The sequence below is a fragment of the Belonocnema kinseyi genome, chromosome 3, assembly GCF_010883055.1.
Source record: "Belonocnema kinseyi isolate 2016_QV_RU_SX_M_011 chromosome 3, B_treatae_v1, whole genome shotgun sequence".
Classification (NCBI taxonomy): Eukaryota; Metazoa; Arthropoda; class Insecta; order Hymenoptera; family Cynipidae; genus Belonocnema; species Belonocnema kinseyi.
Genome location: NC_046659.1, coordinates 75,668,788 through 75,690,635, shown reverse-complemented (window position 1 = coordinate 75,690,635; position 21,848 = coordinate 75,668,788). Strand labels below are relative to the sequence as shown.

General features: G+C 30.4%; 1 protein-coding gene across 1 annotated transcript in view; it reads left to right on the top strand.

The window, feature by feature from the left end:
- The window catches only part of LOC117169543 (agrin-like), an 818,564-nt gene that overhangs the window by 747,491 nt on the left and 49,225 nt on the right, over positions 1 to 21,848 (top strand). The window contains exons 6-8 of the mRNA XM_033355964.1: positions 12,045 to 12,260; positions 14,168 to 14,409; positions 18,326 to 18,512. Of these exons, the coding sequence (XP_033211855.1) occupies positions 12,045 to 12,260; positions 14,168 to 14,409; positions 18,326 to 18,512 (645 nt within the window). The remainder of the gene's footprint in view (positions 1 to 12,044; positions 12,261 to 14,167; positions 14,410 to 18,325; positions 18,513 to 21,848) is intronic.

Here is a 21,848-nt window from a genome sequence, read left to right as displayed (position 1 = left end):
TTGGCTGGAAAAAGGTGCTGAAAGTTCAGCGTAACTTTGAAGATTAGAGACAGGCGAGCTTGCGGAGGAGTGCGGCCGAAGCTTAGCGGCGGACTTAAAAAACAATTGCCTCGCGGCAACGCGGGAATTTTAAACACACTTTTATCACTCAAGCAGAAAGACCTTTGTACTTAAAGCCCCTCGAGTCTCGGCATATTGTCGCTCTCTCGAAATGTCAGAATCTCGTCCTTGGTTCAATCAAACGACAGAATCTTTTCCAAGTTTTTCCATTTCACTTCCATGCCTTTGAGAAGGTGAAGCTTTTCCTGTTTGTATTGCGTTCTTATACAGAGCGGAAAACTTATCCCATTGAGAACATTTCCATCTTGCTTCAGATCTCCAGTGTTATTTTTGGGTTATAAAATAATTTTAATTTTGGGAATCGAAATATTACAACGGTATTTTCAGTCTAGTCTTAAGGTGCAGAATTAAAAATTAAGTACATAAATAAATGTATGAACGTTGCTATATGGGGTGGTGTATAAATTAGGTAAAGTTTTTTTTTTTATTTTTAAACCTCGTACTTTCTATCTTACGTAATTTTTCCGACTTTATTTTTTTCGTTAATTTATTCAGGAGTCGTCAAACATAACGAAAGATCATGTAGGCGAAAGGTGAGTTTGGTTAAATCTTACTGTTAATGTCGAATTAACAAAGTAGTTAAACTCTCAACCACGTAGTTAAATTTGCAACAAATAATCAATTCTGAACATGCATGGTTATAGGATATATTCTAATCAATAATTTTTTTATTTTACATCGAAAGAGGTTCCATTGAACTGAACAAAATATACGACTTTTTCACAAAATCTTCAACCAAGAAAGATTCAGTTTCAAACAGTTGCATTTTTTATCAAGAGAGATGTATTTTTAAATTAAAAAGACGAATTTCAACCAAAAAGCTCAATTTTTTTACCACAAAAGACGAATTTTCGAAAACAAAAAAATGTTCGACAAAATAGTTGAATTATCAATCAAGAAGAGTAATTTTTTACCAAAAAAGATGAACTTTTATTCAAAAATGGAATCGTTTAATTTTAATTTAAAAAATAATTTTAAATAGGAAATACCTATTTTACTAATAAAAAAAAAATTTTTTCAGCAAAATAATTAAGTTTTCAGGTGAAAAAATAACTTTCACCTAATTTTACACCCAAAAGATGTATTTTAAAAGAAAAATATGAATCTTGAAAAACAAAACAAAAATTTTATAACAATTCCCAAGTGCGAATTGCCGGAGTTGAATACACGACCCAGTGTTGGTCCAGTTTTGGCAGCCAAAGGTCGTCTAAAGTTATTGGGCCAATATCGGCATTTTAATTGGCCCAGTGTTGAGCCAGTGCTGCCAGCCTATATTGACTATTTATATTTCCCAATCCTCCGCCGATGCTTGGCCCAGTATCGGCACTTTGTTGCGCTAAGTCTCACTTTTAGTACGGGGTACCATGTTGCACGAGGATCAGCCAAAGTCTGGCCCAGTGACGGCACATTCGTAGGCGAAGTGTCACTTTTACCACGGCAAACCATGTTTTATTTAAATCGACCCAATGTTGAGCCAGTGCTGGCAGCCTATATTGGCTATTTATATGTGCCGATCCTCCACCGATGCTTGGCCCAGAATCGGCATTTATTTCGCCAAGTCTCACTTTTTGCACCTAATAAACCAATCTTACACGGAAGATAAAAATAATTGATTGAAAAATTGTTAAAGTTCACGATAAAATGTATTAAGATCTGTCATTTAAAACTTTAAATGTTTATGAAAAATTACATTTCTTATCAATGTAAAAAGTTGTAAAGTAGGCTACAACGGAAAAAACGAAATATTAAGCGAAGAACAATTGTAATCGATTTAAATTACTTATTTAAAAATCATTGTATTGATATTCCTGTTAACAGTTCGTGTATTTAACATTTACACAACGTCACATATTAATAAATAATTAGAAAAAGAGAGCTTAAAATTTGGTTCTTTAACTTTTCTGAACTTCAGCTTATGAGGATGGCTTTTACACAGAATTTCAACTTGTCGGTTTAGCGCAGTGGTTAGCACTCCTGACTGCTAGGCGATCGATTTAAGTACATGGATGTAGGTTCGATACAACGTAGCGTTAGAAATTTTATTTGTAATATAATGTTCAAAGTGTAATATATGTATTTAATCTAAAGAGGGCCTTTAATATTTATATTCAAAGTACCCGCAATAAATTAATATTTATTTTTTAAATACCTCGTTTGTCATATCCTTAGAGCTTAGACTATAGCAGTATTGGTACCCAGTTTTGGGCTGACAATGGCTGCCAAGTCAAGGCCATAGTTATCAATCCGGCAATGGCGCGGCGATGGCAGCTAGGTTTGGTTTAATACTGGTACCCAGTGTTGGGCCGACAATGGCAGCCAAACCATGGCTGCCAAGTGCAGGCCATAGTTATCATTCTGTCATTGGCGTGATAATGGCAGCCGAGCTTAGGCAATATTTTTTCCGACCATGGGCCAATGTTGGGCCGTATGTGACTTCGCACTTGGAAATAGATCATCTTTTAACGAAGGTTTTTGATTTTCAAGCTTAAAATATGAATTATCAAGGAAAAATGTAACCTTTTGATAAAAAGATTTTAATATCAGATTGCAGATGAATTAAAAAAATAAAAACATATATCTTCAACTGAAATAGATTAATTATTAACCAAACAGATGTAATTTTGTTAAAAAATATTTATTTTCTATCAAAAATACGACTTTCAATCGATATTTATCATTTTTTTACCATATTAATAAATTTTTAACTAAAAAGATTAATTTTCAACGGAAAAATTCAAATTTTGACTGAAATGGTAAATTTTCAACTGGAAAGTTAATTTACAACCAAAAAATATTCATTTTGAACCGAACAGTTGTATTTTTTGCAAAAAAGTTTAAATATTTACAGAAAGAGATACATTTATAAACGAAAAAGACAAATTTCAGATAGAATGGCTTATTTTTCGAAAAAAGGTTTTTATTCAAGAAAGACGAAAAAACAACATACGAATTTTTTAATGCTTAAGAGAAAAAAAAACAAATTTTCAACAAAAATTTATATAAATTGATTTTAATATTTCAGGCCCTGTAAAAATGATACAGTTTTACATTTATAAAAGTAAACACTTTTTATTATTAAAATATTTTATTTTATAAAACTAATTATTGAGGTTTCACGCAATTTGTGGACGAGCCTCTATCTTTCTATTTATTTATTATTATTTTTTAAACTTTTGAATATTAGTTCATTAGTTTTAATATTGATGCTTTGCACAACTAACATTCTCAGGTATATTAGAAGTAATATTGTAACAATTATCAATGAAGTCACATACCAATTTTTTAATTTAATGCACTTGGTTCTGCAGCTAGTACCCTCACGCAAGATAAAATAGAAAAATCGTTGACCCCCCCCCCCCCCAGATGTTGTTTTACTTTATATACGCTCTGTATACAAGCATAATTGGTTTTAATAAACAAAATAAAAATAATTCTTTTAATGCAGAAAACATATTAAATGAAATAAAGAATTTTATTTTGACCGCCAGCACTCTATTTGATAATACCACGCACATCATTTGAATGTAACAGAATTTCTAGTGCAATGTGACTACACGAACTCGAGCGAATCGGCATTATGCACATCGTATAGCAGAATTACGTTTGGTGGCAGGGTTGATTCAAACAGTGCTATGAAACTTCCGGTTAGATGTATGCGTGTCTGTTAGTCATTCGCCATTTCTGTTGATGTGTAATGAAACTGACACTAAAGCTTTGCACCTTCTCTGAGATTATTCTGGTTTAAATTACATAATTAATCAAAAAGAAAAAATATAGGTACGTAAAAGTTTATCTTGTTCGTGATTTTCTAAAAATGTTTATAATTATCATAGAAAATATATCAATTGATTTTGTATTTTTAATTTTTTGTCTCCTATTTAGCTATATTTGCGTCGAGCACTACTCGCAATTCTAATGAAGCTACCTCAATTACCATGTCATTCATTACGACATAACTACTGTAATTTAAAAAACAAAACGGTAATCGCAAAAAATCAGTTTTTTCTATGGCTGGGATCGCGAAAAAAAGGTTAACCCGTTTATCGGAGAGAGAGAGAGAGAGAGAGAGAGAGAGCCGTAACTGACCAATAACTGTAGAAACATATTTCGAAAAACGCTATACACTGGCAATTTTATAAGTGGAAAAATGAAAAGTTATTATTGAAAGTCTATATTATTATCTTCAATAACGGTATTAAAGTGTCAGTAAGTATATTGTTAAACAATTTGATAAGTGAAAAATGATATTTTCACATCTTTTCAGTTGGTGAAACTAAAAACAAATAGCTGGGAATTTTAAAAAGAAATTATTACTATTTTATTAATGAACAAAAGAGTGGCTCCTGATCTAATTACTTCTCTTAAGAGGATATTATAACTATTTATTTAGGTATTAAAATTACTTGAATTTATTATGTAATATTCAAATTGCTGTAAACCTTAGTTATTTATTTTAGACTTAACATTCCAATATAAATTGTAATATTTTGTTTTTTTCTTAAAATCTCCTTGATTATGATTTAAGTACCCAGGCGGAAAAATTATATATAGTTTATAAACCGTGTAAAGTTTTATATATAATATTCATTTGTTGTATATAAAAAACGTATAAAACAAATAAATATTATATATAATACTTCACACTATATACAAATTACAATCATTCGAAATCCAAGTGTTACTAATGGAATAATTTTTTAATTTATATTTTTAATTTAAGAGTTTAAAATTTTAATCTTTTAAAGTTGTGAAAATTTCAATAATAGATCTTTAAAATTGAAGATTTTCTTATTAAAAACATTTAAAATGAAAAATTCATTAAGTTTCATGTGTTAAGATTACAAATTTTGCAATTTCGACATTTTGCATTTAAAATTTCTTCAATTTATAAGATTTAAAATTCAGAACTCTTGATTTTTGATCTTGAAATTGAAAACCATCACAATTTGAACATTTTTATTTATACATATTTTAAAATTTAAGCGTTTTCATTTGTACATCTTAAAAATGTAAAAGTTTTAAATTACAAATCTTTAAAATTGTAGAATCTTCTATTATAAGTCTTCAAAATTGAACTATTAAAAATATTCCATATAACATACCTGTAGTATTTAATTTTTGAAAATTGGATAATTTTTAATTCTCAAATTTAAAACAATTAAGAATTGTTGATTATTACTTTTCAAAATTGTAAAATTTTTTTTCCAAATCTTTCTAAAATTGAAAATATATAAACATCAAATCCTGAAGATTTTGAAAATCTAAATTGTATTCAAAATGGTAGAACTTTGAATTGTAAATCTAAAAAATTAATGAGTTTATAATTTTCTAAATTTGCAATTTAAAGTTAGGCAAGTTTTAAGTTTTGCAATGAAAAATGCTCTGATTTAAAGTATTTAAAGATATAGTTATTCCAAAGAAAATGTTTGAAATTAAATACTTTTAAAATAAAATTCTTTAAAATTGAATAATTTGTAATTCAAATTTTCTTTAAGCACTGAGTGAAAATTGTACCTCTTCAAAATTGCAGCGTTTTGAATTGCAAATCTTTTCAAATTAAAGAGTATTTAATTTTGGAAATATAAAATTAAAAATTATAGTTTTTTAATAATAATATTAATTATATGTGAGATTTCATAATAATTTCATTATTCAAAATTCTTTTTTCATGAACGGCGTTTTTTCAAATTATGACAGGCCTGTTTCAGATATCCGTAATTCGAAGAGAGCCATAACTTTTTGAATTGCAGCATCCCAATAAACACCGTTAACTGCATTTTTATTCATTAACATTTTTTAAATCTTTTTTATGCACAAATGAAAAGGTTATATGAAAATTAGCCTATATTAATAATTAGCTTTATTCCAGTCTGCAGCAAAATAATGTAATCCGTCCTAATGATGTATTTAAGTTAATTAAACTCTTTTCGCTGTAAATCTTCAGCTTTTCGGAACATTAATTTAACCTTAATTAATTTTTACGTTTAATAATTTTCAAGACATTAATTTTAATATCATACAAATGTCTATACTGAAAGTTTTGAATTTTTAATTCTGCTACTTAAAATTATTCCCATTTTCGTTCCCGAAGCCAAGTCGTTTCTTTCAATCCGATTCCCTTATTTTAAAGCGATCTTGTTTCTTTACCAAAGTTAAATTCGAGGCTGTATTTTATCTTGATACTTAAAGACTTTTGAGAAACTCGCAAATAGTTCTGAAATTTACACTCCAATGAGATTTTAGCATTTTTTTTCGTCATTTAAAAATAGGGGCGCATGCTGAATAAAGTGCAGACACACATAATATTTGAAAATTCTCGACAGATTTTAAATTTATGTGAAATCTTAGTCGGGGTCTACCCAATTTTCTGTGTACTATTACTGGTCCTTATTTTAAAACATTCAAGCGTGTGAATACAGTTTTCAGGATAGCGAAAAGATGAAAAAAGAAAATTCGAGAAGAAATGATAATCCTGAATTTAGAGAAATAAAAGAAATAATAATGATAAATCCAGAGGGATTTTTTTCGAAACAAATATTTTTTACTTACTTTATCATTAATCATTTTTACAATATGGATCGTTAAGGAAACTCTTAATCGATTTAAAAGTTATTTTGTGTTATCTGGATAGGAAAAAAACGAGAGAGATTAAGAAATTACGAGGGGATTAAGGTTTGATTGAGTCGAATAATGAACTTGATGTCCCTCATCGTCATTTCCAGAAGGGCAGATTTAATAAAGCGTAACGTTCGCCAATAATAGTGCGAGAGGGTAAATTTTCAATTTCAGCAGAGCCAATCGCGTACGCGGAAACCTTCTGTGGTTGAAACTTGGAAAACTTTTGGATTAATTTGATTTATCGGCGTTCGCCACTTGAGATTCGTGTGCCGTGCCAACCAGACTCCAGTCAATGGTAGGAAAGAGGCTGGGGAGAAAGCAGAAGGTGGCGAACGACGTTGAGGAGTCAACTTTATGATGGGAACTTATTATTGATCCTGTGAATTAAAAGGCTCACGAAGGGGGCCAAATGACTTGATTACTGAAGGGAATGTTGTTTTTCTTCTTTACTCTTTCTTAATTAATCAAATCCTTGAGAAATTATAAACTAACAGTTGTGATCTGATACATTTTTTTTCACTTGAAGCAAAATGAAGTTGCATATCATTTTCTAAGTTTTTATAATAATTAAACTTTAAAGATTCACAATATTTTAAAGTCTTTAATTATGAAATGTGAAAATTATACTGATTTTTGTACAGAAATCACATCATTCGGTCAAAAATATATCCAGTCACTTTGAATTTCATACTACTTACTAATAATAATAACAATATTTATCATCTTAACAATCTCTATAATTTCAATTTCAAATTATAGTTTTGAGTTTTTTGTTTAACCCGCTGGTCAATATAATAATTATTGCAAAATAAATTATTCTATTTAACACTGAAAATCATTTCACTCTAATTTCTATTTAGAATGTAACTTTAGATATTGTAAGGTTTTAATCAATTAAAACAACCCCGAAAAAACGCTATTTTTGTGAAGTTTTTATTAGATTATTGAAAAACATATTAATGCAGAATTTAATAGGCTTAATAAATACAATCTGAGAATACATTAAAATAAATTAAATTTATTTTATACACTTTTCATACACAAAAACGTCAGTCAAACGCATCGCCTCGAAAAATAGGTATGTCTGGCTTGTTGAAAAAATCTCGAAACTGGGCCGTTTCAAATAGGAAAACAAATTTTGAGGTTAGGTCTAACAATGGCTATATCCCCTATAACTTTTTGAATATACGTGCGAAAATAACAAAATGGCGGCCAAAAACTAACCAGAACAATATCATGGTTTTTTTCACCGTTTTTTGTAAGAAAAGTATAGTAAAAGTCAAAATTTTATAGTTAACTTTATAGGGGACATATCGATTGTCATACTTAATCTAATATTTTTTTATTTTTCTGTTTCCGATCACCCAGTTCCGAAATTTTTTTAATAAGCCGAGACCTATCTACTTTTCCAGGTGTTGCGTTTGACTGATGTTTTTGTGTATAAAAAGTTTATAAAATGAATAAAAATAATTTTTTTTAAATTTATTTTAAAAGTGCATTTATTAAGCCAAACACATCCTACATCAATATCTTAACCAATAATCTCGTAAGGAATTCCCAAAAATATCGTTTTTTTCGTTGTTAGTTACTAGAATGACCACTAAACTTTTAAAAATATCCCTCAGAACGATATTTGGCTTCTTTCAACTTTCTTTACATAATTTCGAATTATAAAAGGCCTAGAATGACTGCAGAAATATTGCGTAAACATTGAATAGTTTCTGCAAACTTTTAAAGAGAGCTCGTCGTCCAGTTTTGGGCCTTTAAGCACCCTTGATGAAAAATTAATAATTAATAATCCCTAGACTCATTCATTCACTTTATGCGAAAATACGGAATTTAGAAATTTTTTTAAAATAAGCGCTCGGACTTTTATAATGCGAAATAATGTAATGAACTGTGATTGTTTAAGATTAAAAATATCTGCAGTGTACGAAAAAAAGACATTATAAATTTTCAAATTCGTATTGAGAGCGTTTCTTTCACTTTTAAGGGTATTTAATGAATAAAATTATGGTGAAATTATTTTCACCAAATTAGAGAAAATATGGACATGAAGCAGCTAAAAGAATCATTAATTTACTTGAACAACAATTAAGCGCAATGCCTTTTAACTAAAGATTTTTTTCTTAAAAATCTTAAATTCAAAAATCTTTAGTTAAAAATTCCTTAATTTTTAGTTTTCGACTTTTATGTTTTCTAAAGTTGTACTTTAAAATGCAAATATTAAAATTGTCGAAGCAATTTCTTTATTAAATTGTTCAAAAGTTTATATTGAAAGCCTCAGCGTGAGTTGTAAATTGAATAATTTTTCATGTTAATACTCTAGATTGCTTGGTTTAAATTACATTCAATTTTGAATTTAATAGTGTTAGTTTTAAATATTCTTAATGATCTGGTTCCAATTGTAAGTTATCGTCCAAAATTATTTACTTTTTTAATTTTTCGAAAATATAGAGCAACAAATTGAAAGACCTAATAGTAGCACATCCCACAATTTTCATTTTAAAGGATCTAAGAGTCGAGATTCACTGAAAATATTTGTGCAACGCTGACCGAAGTTCCGTAAACCTAGCCGTCTTTTTCCAGCTTCCCTGGACTCACCGAAAATATTTGTTCTACATTCACCGAATTTCTGTAAACCAGAATAAATTCGAAACAATGAAAAATGTAGGCAATCATTTTTCAAATATAATCCCTAAAAGTGAGAGGATTTTAAAACCAGGCACTGAAAGTTAAATAATTTGAACACGTTTCAAAATATTAAACATTCCCAGCTACTGATAATCATTTGTTAAGTTGACGCTTAAAAAGAAATTCTCTGCTCCTTTATGTTCTTGATGTAAATCAGCCACGAACAATTAGACACAGAAACTCGAATTTGAATGCAAGTATAAAACCATGAATTTCTTTCATTTTTCGTTTTCTGTACATAGGTGAGAAAGCAAAAAAGGGAAGTTAAGGTAATGTCGCGTGAAGGGCTGGTTGAAGGTGTTTGTATTTGGGAAAACCTCGTTGTTTAAATAGGAATAGTGAGAATGCAATTAAATGCAATTAAAGAGTAGATACCAACACGTTCCATAATTCTTTGGAGATGGAAATTGAGAGGTACAGTTTGGAGAGAAAAGGGCTCTATTGAAGAAAGGGGTGAAAAGGGGTGATAAGAAGCGAAGAGGCTGGTTAGATGAAGGAGTTTAGCTGCTCCACTGGACTGTAACTTAAGCTAACCTGAGAAACACCACCTCCCAGGAACTTGCCCCGTCAGCCAACCGTAGTTCAAGCTACCAGCTATAAACAGGAAACGGAATCCAGCATCCTTCCTTATACCAGCGAAGATTAATCTCGTCGCCGATAGTGTATCGGTTCACAAATTCCGTTAGCCAGTATGGAACAGGAACTTGCTCTTGCAGTTTCGATTATTATTGCAAACCGAAATACAAGTGTTATTTAGTTTCACGGAGTTGAGTCTGAAATTGTAGTGGGTTGTACTACAGTTAACTAGAAACAACCGTAAAACGGGACAACAAGCGGGGATAACGGGACACATCAATTTCGTAATTTTGCGAATTATATATAATTTTCTTTTTGTGAAACGGATGGACACCCTTTGGGGTAAGATGGGATAGAAGAAATGTTTGCATTTTATATTTTGCGATAGCTTTCCTTTAATGAAGATCGGGTGTACCACTTTACCCCATAAATTATCCCACTCAATCCATACCCCACACATCCAGCTCAATTTTGAAGTTTTTGAAAAATAATTAATCATTTCTTTTTCAAAGAAGAATGAATTAATATTCACGATAAAGACAGTATTTTTAGTATCTGTTTGCATTAACATTATTAACTTTTTCAAAACTATTTTCTGTTAATTTTCTTGTAGATCTTTAGGATTCGCTCACCTTTTTTGAAAGCCAAATTTTATATAATTATTTTAAGTATATAAAAATTTTAAGAACTATCAATAGTCAACCTTGAATCAATGAAGTGTGTTCAAGAATACAACAAATTTTATGAATAGTTCTGACAACACGGTGTTCTTCAGGAACTCCTTTAAAATGCCGCAATTTTGTACTTGGAATTCAACATTTAAAAAGAAATTTAAAAAAACTTTGATAAAAAAATTTGCAAAGGATTTATGCCAATATTTCATATATATTTTGCATTCTGTGAAAGCTTAGTTTTCCAAATATAAATACAAATTCCAAAGAAAGCTACATTTACAAAATGAATATTCAACAATACCAAGAAAGTTTATGGAAATTTGGAAATAAACTTATAAAAAAGTTTGGAAAAGTAAGAGCACTATACAATTTTTTTGACAACATTAAAGCCAAACACAATGATCATAAAGATAAAAAATCAGTTTTTTCAATTATTTTGTATTGAAATTTCAAATAGCATTACAAAACATTTTTAAAAAGTTGTCGATCGAAAAAAAACTACTAATTTTTTTTTGTGTGTAATTAAACATTTTGAAGAAAAGTCAAAGATAAAATTAAAAATGGACCGAATTAAAATTTTTTACTCTGATAATGTTCAAAAACGTGAAACTGACAAACTTTTTCAATATCCTTAGAATTTTAGGTTGAAAATTAGAAAAATTGATGTATTTACCTTCATGTCTGTTACACTTGTCTTTTTGATATAATACTTTTTTCGTAAATAAGTATTGGAAATCCAATACTTTTCGCAAAAAAGTACTGAATACAAAACTGACCAATACTTATTTTTCATAAGGATATAAATCAGGGCTAAATTAGTCCTTTTCAAGCATTGTGATGCCAGACGGAAAAAAGTATAATTTTTCTCTCTTGGGAGAAAATTGTGGTTTTAGAGGTAAATAATAAAAATTATATGTCTACAAGTTACTATAAATTAAGGAGAATTTACCCCAATTTGCCATAAATTATCATAAATTACCTGAAATTTCCAAGAAGTTTTGAAATTTCTGGACATCAGATTTCCTTAAATTTGCAAAAATTAATAATTATTATAACGACGTTTAAAAAAAAATGAAAATTTTGCAGTGGCTAAGAAAACATCCTCTATAACAAAAATTATGGATTAAATTAGAGCGAAGTATACTTCCTCTAAATTACAAAGTTCATGAGAAATAAAAAAGCAAAAAATTTGGTTCTACGTTCAAAGAGAAGTTTATTTTTGAGCAAAAAGTGGTGGATTTGGAACTGCTGACCGGAAAATCCCATTTGCATAAATTGCCTATACATGTACATATAGTAGCAAGGAATTAGGTAATAGTTTACTCGATAATTTGTAAAGTTTGCAACTTTTCGTGATTGCAGATCCTTGCGCGGGCGTCGAGTGCATGGAACCGGAAATCTGTCAGCTGGACGAATCGAGGCAACCGGCCTGTCGTTGCGGTGAACAGTGCGGCCTCGAGTTTTCGCCAGTTTGTGGCAGCGACGGCAAAACTTATTCCAACGAGTGCAGTCTTAGGCAGGAAGCCTGCAGATCGAAGTTGCAGCTTAGAAAGATCTACAACGACGCTTGCACTTCGGGTAATAAACTGCTGTTTCAATATCAACCAGTAATTTCAAGTTTACAATCAACTTCAAAATTATTTAATCTTTAAGTTGATTGATCAAATTTACAAGAATAAAAAGGCCTATTAATTATTGCAACCCAATTTAAAAAAGAAGTTACTTAATCTTAATTTTTGTTGGACTGGTCTTATATTTTATATCCTATTGTGAAAAATAAATTTTGTACGCTTACCAGAAGAGGTCGCGACATGTGCGTCGCCGATTCGACTTGGGCCTTACATGGCGAAAGTACATGAATTTTTTGTACTTTCACCCAGTGAAGCCTCAATTGATTTTACGACGCATATCTCTTGACCTCTTCTTACTAGTGGGTGAGAGTAGCAGGCGGGCTATTTTAAGACTCCGGCTCTAATCCCAGCGGAGCTAGAGAATTATTTTTTTCACAACTTGAGAATAAAATAAATATTTTTACCAAAATATTGATATATGACCTCTTGATAAAAAATAATTAACTTCGACTTCTGTACTTATAAATGACTAGTCAATACCGTAAAATTAAAAGATAGAATTGGATACAAAAAGAATGTTTGAAAAAAAACCAGAATCCTTCAAGTCTTAGAAATACTTCAGAATTTACTTATAGAAGATTAGGAAAAATAAATCTCGAACTCTCCGTAGCTTAATGAGTGCAGGCACCAGAATGGCAATCTAAAGACCTCGGCTTGAACAGTGGAGCTAGAGAATCATTTTTTCATACAATAAGAATAAAATCGATATTTTAAACAAAATATTTACCATTTGATTGTAACTTAAATCTAACTGAAAATAATTGAACGTGTTATTTATAAATAGAATTGAATGAAAATTCCGACTTTTGCCTAAGGCAGAAGAAAAACACAAATATTAAAATAGCAAAAATCAAATAAACAACGATGACCTAAACTAAGCTTTCATTATTTAGTCTGGCGTTCGCTTCTAAAAATTGATCCAATAATCAGTCGTTCTTTTTTTTCAAATGATAAATAAAGCTAAAGATAAACTATTTTTAAATGTAACTGTACACATAGAATACCCTTAATCGAATTTTTAAAGTAATTTCACCGAGTTCAAATTATCTCATTTAAATTTCTATTAACTTCAAAAAGTCCTTTCTCTGGTGGTCATGGTTAACTGAGTTTCTTCTTTGAGTCATTATTTACAAAACCCTTCAGGTACTTTTCCGACCATAAAAAAACAACGTCTTTATATACAATAGCTCCCAAAACTTTAAATTGAATTCGAATCTTTTAAAATATCTAAATATCCCGTTAGTCTACTCGATTTCTTTCTAAGAATTTGTAAACCAGCAAAACTGAAAAAATACTCTTCAAAACTTCAATATTTTGAAAGGTTTTAACATCTTTTTAATTTTCTCTTCAAATACATTTTTCAAAACAAGAAATTATTTCCATTTTTCAAGGAATCTTAAGAACATTTTTCTTAGTCTCTTGAAACCTTTCAAAATTGTTAAAATTATAAACATCTTTTGGAATAATTGAAACTAGAAGAATCTTCTTTAGGCTTTAGTCCATAATTCAATTTTCCATCTCTTTAAAAGCATTAAAAAGCTTACAAAAAATATATTGTGTACTAGCAAAGGGTTAAGAAAAGAATTATCTTCCCAAATGAGAAAATAATTTACAATTAAACTTTTCTCTTTTATGGGTATGTGTAGAAACATTTGGAAAAAAGTTCTATCATGAATTCAAATTCCTTAATTATAAATTCTCATTAACGAATTTGATTGTCAAGACAATTCGTAATCTCTAATCACAGATAAACAAACGAGATCTCGTGACTACATATTTTAAGAAATATGATTCCCGAAATTTTGTCCTCACATTCTTACGAAGTAAATTAATGAAATTCTCTTAATTTTTCAGTGAATAACCCATGCGATGGTGCACACTGCGCTTCATATGAACAATGCGTGATTGATAAATTCGGTCACGCAACGTGTGAATGCGGACCAAAATGCGATAATGTCATGAGACCAGTTTGCGCTAAAGGAGGCAGAACTTATCCTTCTCTTTGCGAATTGAAACGGCAGGCTTGTGTCACAAAAACAAGTGTCGATTTGGCCTACACAGGAAATTGTGGGTCCAAGGGCCCCTGTCTGGAAAAGGTTAGTGATTACAATTTAATGAAATAAAAATTAGTACAGAAAAGGATTTCGTAGCCCATCAGGACGTTAGTTAGATCATTTGAATCCCCCCTACCATAATTCTCCTTTCTTGCACCTCCTCCTTGAGAGTTCATTTCCCTACCCTCCCATAATTACTATCCTTAAACATTCCTTTTAATATCTACCCTTACTCTTCCTCCCTTCTTATACAATTAAACACCTTACTTCCTCCTTCCCTTTTACTGCTTCTTCCCCCTCTACTAATTACCCTGCTAATCTTGATTTCATACTTTCTTGCCTCTCACTATCCCTTGCCTACTTACACTCACACTCACTTTCCCTAATTAACCCCTTATCTTACTTCTCCTACTCCCCCCCCCCCTAATTCCCATGCTCTTCTTTTCCTCACTTCTTTTAATTTTTCATTATTTATTACCCATAGTACCCACCTCTTATCCTACCATGCATCCCCTTACTTCTCCCTTTCTTCACCCTATTTCTTGTTGCTCTACTAAAATTTGTCCTTAACCCCGATTTTCTACTTAGCCAGCTCTTAATCAATCATATCCTCTCAACTTACTGCCTCTATTTCCTTCACATACTTTCACTTGCTTCTCCTAATTTACCCTCCTCTAATAATTCATCTGCTAACCTCTATTCGCTACATTTCCACCCCTCGCTTCTCTTATTTCACACAACTTCCTATATTTCCCCTTATGGTCTTCTTCATTTTTAATACTAAAATGTAACCTCGCTTACAAAAAAATGTGTTTCAAACACAATTTCAAACTTCATATACACTATAAAGTTAAATGAAAAAAAAATTATCTGCAATGACTAATATGGGAGTACTCACTACAAAACTACTAATCAAGGAACTAATTCTTTGCCTTTATCGAGACTTGACAGTTTTCTTTCCTTTCTTCTTCTTCTTCCTGTTGCATTGCCCTTTAGCTCTTGAAAATAAGAGATCCTTTTTTTCTTTTTCCGTTATCAACCTTCCAGGACGAACTCCTCGACCAACAGTTATTGCTAATTGGATGGCAGCCTGCATCGGATAACGTCTAAGTAGTTGGACTGTCTTGTGAATGAACGAACGTTGTTGTCCAAGCAACAGCAGACAACTGACATAAACTTTTAACAATTATAGAAAGAAAATTTTGTTTTTTACATTTATTCGAAAATTATTTTTCTCCACCGACAAGTTTAATTTATTTAACAGTTTCGGTAAGGAAGAGAAGAAATATTAAAAAATTTATGTCACTTTAAAATTTAGCAAACACTCTGTGAGATTAATTAAAAATTTCATTAAAATTACAATGAAATCAATTAATCTGAAAATTGAATTCATTACATTGTTGCGTTCAACTTCATTTCCTTTTCTAAGATAAATGAACACTTTTTCCTCTTTTGATCAAACCCACAGAACTTATATTCAGAAGACGGGAACGAGTTTTTTTAACATTATTTCGGCTTTTGCGATCAGCGTCTTTAAATTAACGATCCTTCCTCATTATCACAGTACCCGTATAACGAGGCTTCAGAAATTTCGAGAACTTCCTATATTTTTCCAGCGAAAACGACTTTTGTAGAAATAACTGAATAGAAGATAGAATCTACATTATTTGTTAATGAAGTCTTTCCATCTAGATCTGATTTATATCCTTAATATCCACTCATTTATAATTAACCTAATTTCTCTCAATGTCGTTCCTCCAGGCAGTGCAAATAAAACCTTCGTTATCAATTGCAATTACATTTCAGAATGAAATTTGATATTTGATATGATCAGAGACAGGAAATGAACCCAGAATGCAGAATGGAAACGATCGTTTGCACCAATGCATCTTTTACATAAGGGGCCGTCCATAAACTCTGCAACGTAGCCCAAAGTTTTCCCATAATAGAGAAGATGGTAATTTTTCACAAAAATAGGAATTTAATGGACGAACAAATTTTCCAAAGAAGCAATAGAGGTGACCTTTTAATCCAGATAGATTAATTTAAAACCACAACAAAAATCATTTTTAATCGAAGAGTTGCATAAACGCCGAATTGATTAAACTTTTGAGAAAAAAGCAAGAACTTTTAACCAAATAGTTGAATTTTCGACCAAAAAGTATAACTTTATTTAAATACTTCAATTTTTAACTCACAAAGATGCATCTTTAATCAAATGGTCGAATTGTTCAAGAAAATAAAATTATTTTCAATGAAGAATGAATACTTTTGTACCATAAAAAATTAATTTTCTACCAAAAGATGAATTTAAACTATTTTAATTTTTAAATAACTCATTTTCAAGAAAATAGTTAAACCCTTAACCAAAACAGAGTATTTCGAACAAAATATTTGACTTTTCAACTGAATAAGAAATTCTCTGAACAAAAAATGGAATAGACAAATTTTCCGACTTAAAAATTGAAATTACAAAAAATCTAACTTCAAACCACTTGAATTCAACCAAAAAATATCCATTTTTTACCCACATAGTCGAAACCTAATCTAAAAAGATTAATTTCGACGAACAAGATTTTTTTTAATCTAAAAAGTCCAAGTTTTGAAAAATACATAAACTAAGCAGTTAACTTTTCGACCAAAAAAGTTAATTTAAAAAAAAAGATAATTTAAAAAGAAAGTTAATTTTAAATCAAAAGTTTCAATTTTCAAGCCAAAAATACGAATTTTCTGAAAAAATAGTTCAATTCTCGACCCGTAAATATGAGATTTTTAAATAAATGGATAAATGTTTAACCTAAAAAAAAATTAATTTCTCGTTTAAGTAGGTTAACTTCAAACCATGTTATTTATTTTTCAACCAGAATATATTAATTCTTAATTAAATATTCAGCAAATGATATTTTATTTGAAAAAGTTAATTATTGATTCCAAAAAGTTGAATTGAACCAAAAATGACCAAATTTCAACAAAATAAATACAATTTTACTCAAATAGCTGAATTTTTAACTAGAAAAGATCACATTGCAATTAAAAATATAAATTTTGCATTTTAAAAACAAAATGCATAAATTGATAGTCAAGAAAGGGAATTGTTTACCAAAAATAAAATTATTTTCAACAAAATACTTAATCTTTAACTAAAGAAATAAAGGTTAACGTAAAATGATGATTCTTCCAAACAAATTTATTTTCAACAATATACTTAAACAATATTGCAGTAAAGAGAAGTCTTTTTACGAGAAAAGTTGCATTCAAAAAAATCTTTAACAAAGTACTAACACTTTTATCCAAACTAGATCATTTCTTATGTCTTATCCGGTTCTATTAATGCAGTTCGCAATTCAAGCAAAAAACAAGAAAAAGAGGAAAAACAAGCAGATTCTTTAAAACAGAGGGAAAAGAAATAATTCTTTAAAGAATGGAAAAAGAGGAAAATAGAGGAAAGTGTGTGAAGTCTGAAGTATAAAATTCATTTTTAAACTTATAAAGTCGTTACTGAACAGTAGCGTTGTGGGGCCATTTTTCACAAAATTCGCAAACTTTGTTCAAATTTGCCATCAGAAAACATACTAAATGTTATCTAAATTGCTAACCTTATCTCCATTGACACCCCCGACCCCGGTTTATATTGATAACCTATTTTATAGACGACCCCGCATTGCAATTATATTTCAGAATTAAATTTCATATTTAAGAAATATGAATAAAGAAATAAATCCAGGATGGAGAATGAAAACTCGAAAATGGGAGGGCTCGTTTGTACTTCTCCGTCTATTCCATAATTTGCAGGAAATTCAGAAGAACGGAAAGACAAACGAGAACAGGAAGGGATTTGAAGTAATAAATCGAGCCCTTTTGGCGAGGGAAACCCTCTTTTGCCAGCTTTCCGTCTTTGTCGTCTTTGCAGACATGAAAAGAAGACTTCTCATCCCTCTATTCCTACTTTTTCTTACAGGTCTGCCAATGGGGTGCAGTTTGCGCTGAGAATGGAGACACGGCCACCTGCGAATGTCCCACTTGCCCAGCGGAATTTCAACCCGTTTGCGGCAACGATGGAATCAGTTACGGAAACGAGTGCAAACTTCGCCTCGAGGCTTGCCAGCATCGTCGCGAAATTCGCGTTCTCTACACCGGACTTTGCAGTGAGTAATTGAACAGTTTTCAGCGAAACACCAAGCGTCATCTGCCCGACAAAACTGCCCTGACCTCCTTGTCACAAATACCAATACCAATAGCCGTTCGTTTCAACCCCCCAAAGTAACGCTTATTGATTCTATTTTTCCTTTTCTGACAAGGATCAATTTTTTTATTTAAAACCTAACACAAACCAGAAAATATGCCGAAGATATAATGAAATGCATAATGTACTAATATAACAACTTTCCTTCCAAATTTGACTACTTTGAATTTAACTATGCATATAGATTTTAAACTTGTGCGAATTATTTAATATAAACTAATTATTTGAAATTTATTTATTTATTTTTTAAAGATCTACTCTCTTCACTCCACTGGAAATCGAACCACATAATTTCCACTTGCCGGTCGGGTACTTTTCCGTTAAATTTTGAACATTTCGAAAGAAGAATTTTTTCAGAAATATACGAAATCTCAAGCCAGCTGTTACATTTACAATACGATTAATTTAAAGGAATTTGTATTATCAAGAGAGATAGTTACTATCACTCAGTGTAAATATCATTCCAGGATTTGTGAAAATAGAAATCAACATTATCGATCAAGCCAACTCTTCAAATAACAGAAAAAACTTAACGCCATTTCAGACTGCATGGAAATAAATTTATTAACATTTTTTCAATTAAATTTTTTCTTAAAAAAAATCTACTCACAATTCAATTTCCAGTGGAGCAAAGAGAGTAGATATTTAAAAAAATTTAATTTCAACAAACCTTAATACATTTATTTTCCATCTAGTCTGAAATGACATTAAGTATTTTCTATTATTTGAAAAACTAACTTCATTATTAGTGTTTCTATTTTCACAGGTTGTGGAATGATATATGCACTGATTGATGGTAACTATCTTTGATGATAATACAAATTCTTTAGAATAAACTAATTATCCCATCTCAAAAGCAAAGATATATCTAAGTACCTTTCAACAAATATTTCCAGGCATGCTTTAATTGAGCGTAAAAATTATATTTATTAACAATTACAGTGTTATAAAAGATATAGTAATTATTATAAACCAAAATATCAGTCTAAAAAAATTTGTAGGAAATTAGCAGATTTTTTGCTAAAACAACTTCAGATATTTCTTTAACTACTGCAAGTATTAATTTATTTAAATGTATACCACAATCTTGGAAAAGAGTTCAAAGTTATTTGCTAAAATAGAACGCATTCTGAAGTACATATAATGTAACCAAATTTTATATGCCGAAACAAATCCAAGGGTAGCTTTAGTTTCTCTACAGGACTTGTATTTATTTGTATAAAATGAAAAATGCACAAATCGGTAATCAGTATTAGGAACAAAAAATACAACAAAACATTGAGTTTTTTTAAATATTTATAAATGATCATAAGACTTACTAGTATATTTACTATTATGTGTAAAAAATTCAACGCTGAAATAGAACTGAAGTAGAAAAAAAATTAGAAGTACGTCTTATTTTAGCAGGATTTTCATTCAGTTTACAACCTCCTGGTTCAACAGAAGTTTTGGCGTGCATAAATCCTGTGAAACCGTTTGCAATTTTTGAAAAATAATATAACTTTAATAGCTGGAATTATAAAAAAATTCCGTGAGAGCCAGGATTGTTTTAAAACATTTTTGTATCATGAATATAAATTTGTCAACCTTACAAAAAATAAAATGAAGAGAGTTTTTTCCAGTACTTTTGTCTCTATTTAAACTTGTAAACAATTTCAGGAAAAATTCCCGTGAGATTTGTCTTACTAATTGCACATAATAAGTAATCTATGAAATCAATAAATAAAATCGTGATTCTTTGTATGTAATTTATTGTGCAATTATCAAAGTGCAAACGAGGTTAGGTGCAAAGAAAAAAATACTTTCGCGTCTAGTTCCACGCTAGCGTGCGTGTCATTTGAGTCGTTGGCTTTTCTTTTTGCCCTGATTCGTAAAACGATTAATAATAAAAATGGTCTTTCACTCCACCTCGCATGTTGTTAACGAACACAAGGAGAGGCAAAGAACGCTATCCTACCATTACAGAAAAATTCCAAATAGCCAAACCACCCCCTCCATTTTATCAATTCCTTTTTGCAAACCACCCAGGTCATTTTTCAACCAGTCCTTTGAAATTAAAGCTGACAAATGAAACCCAATTCATTGATACTAAGGCAACACCAAATCTGGTTGTACTATGGAAATCGAGTACTCGAATGTCACCCTGTCTCGAAATAAACAGTCTCGATCGCCATTAACTACATACCACCTGCAGGGTTCATTTCCAACGCAAATCCACACATTTCCAAGTACAAATGCGAATAGCGGTGTTGGGTAGAAGTTTCGTATTTTACGAAGGATTGTTAGTCAATTATGTACCAACATACACATTTTCTGTCAAGGGCTGCCATCCTTGGGTCGCTCCGTATCCGCGAGATAATTACCGCAATTCTCCGGGTGACCAGTGTCATTTTCATAGATTGCATGTCCTTATAGGAAATTTATTCCTCCATCCTTTTTTTCCATAAGAAATTTTTAGTTTTCTCCGTTTTGAGTATAAACGCAAAACCCCACTTTTTGAGAAAACATTTTCATTTTTTTTACTTCAAATCGCAGTAATTCACTTAATGCTGACAATTTTTTAGAGAAGTTTATTGGACATATTTTCTATGATGTTCTATGACTGCTAGAGTAAATTACTTTCATATAAACAGTTTCGTTTAAACAATACAAATTTTAACCTGTCAAATTGCATACATAATGCATTCATATCTTCAAGCTCATATGGGGAGTTAAGCCAATTTTGAGCAATTAAAAACTTGCATTTTGAGTTTAGTAATTTTAAAGAAATCTGTATTATCATCAGAGATAGTTTCCATCAATCATTTCAAATACCTTTTTCACCACAGTAAAAATAGAAAGCATCATATCGAACAAGTTACTCTGGAGAAAACAGGAAATAATTAGCGTGCATTTCAGACAAGATGGAAAATAAATTTTTTTAAATTTTGATTAAATTTTTTATGATAAAAGCTAGTCTCGTCCTAGTGAAGCGACGAGAGTAGATTCTTTTTCAGATAAAATTCAATTCTAGTTTACTAAATTCCGAATAATAAATTATACTTCAACTCGAGACAAAAAAAGACTTTTTAAAGGAACACGGTATGGAATGAGCGTTTAAAAATTTAAATTGCTTAAATAATCAAAAGTTTTTCTCAATTGTGGGTCCGGATGCAATAAGGGCACATAAAATTTTTTCGTGCGAAAACGAAGTCCCCTGGAGGCTTTAAAAAAAATTTTCGAATTTTAATTTTCAAAA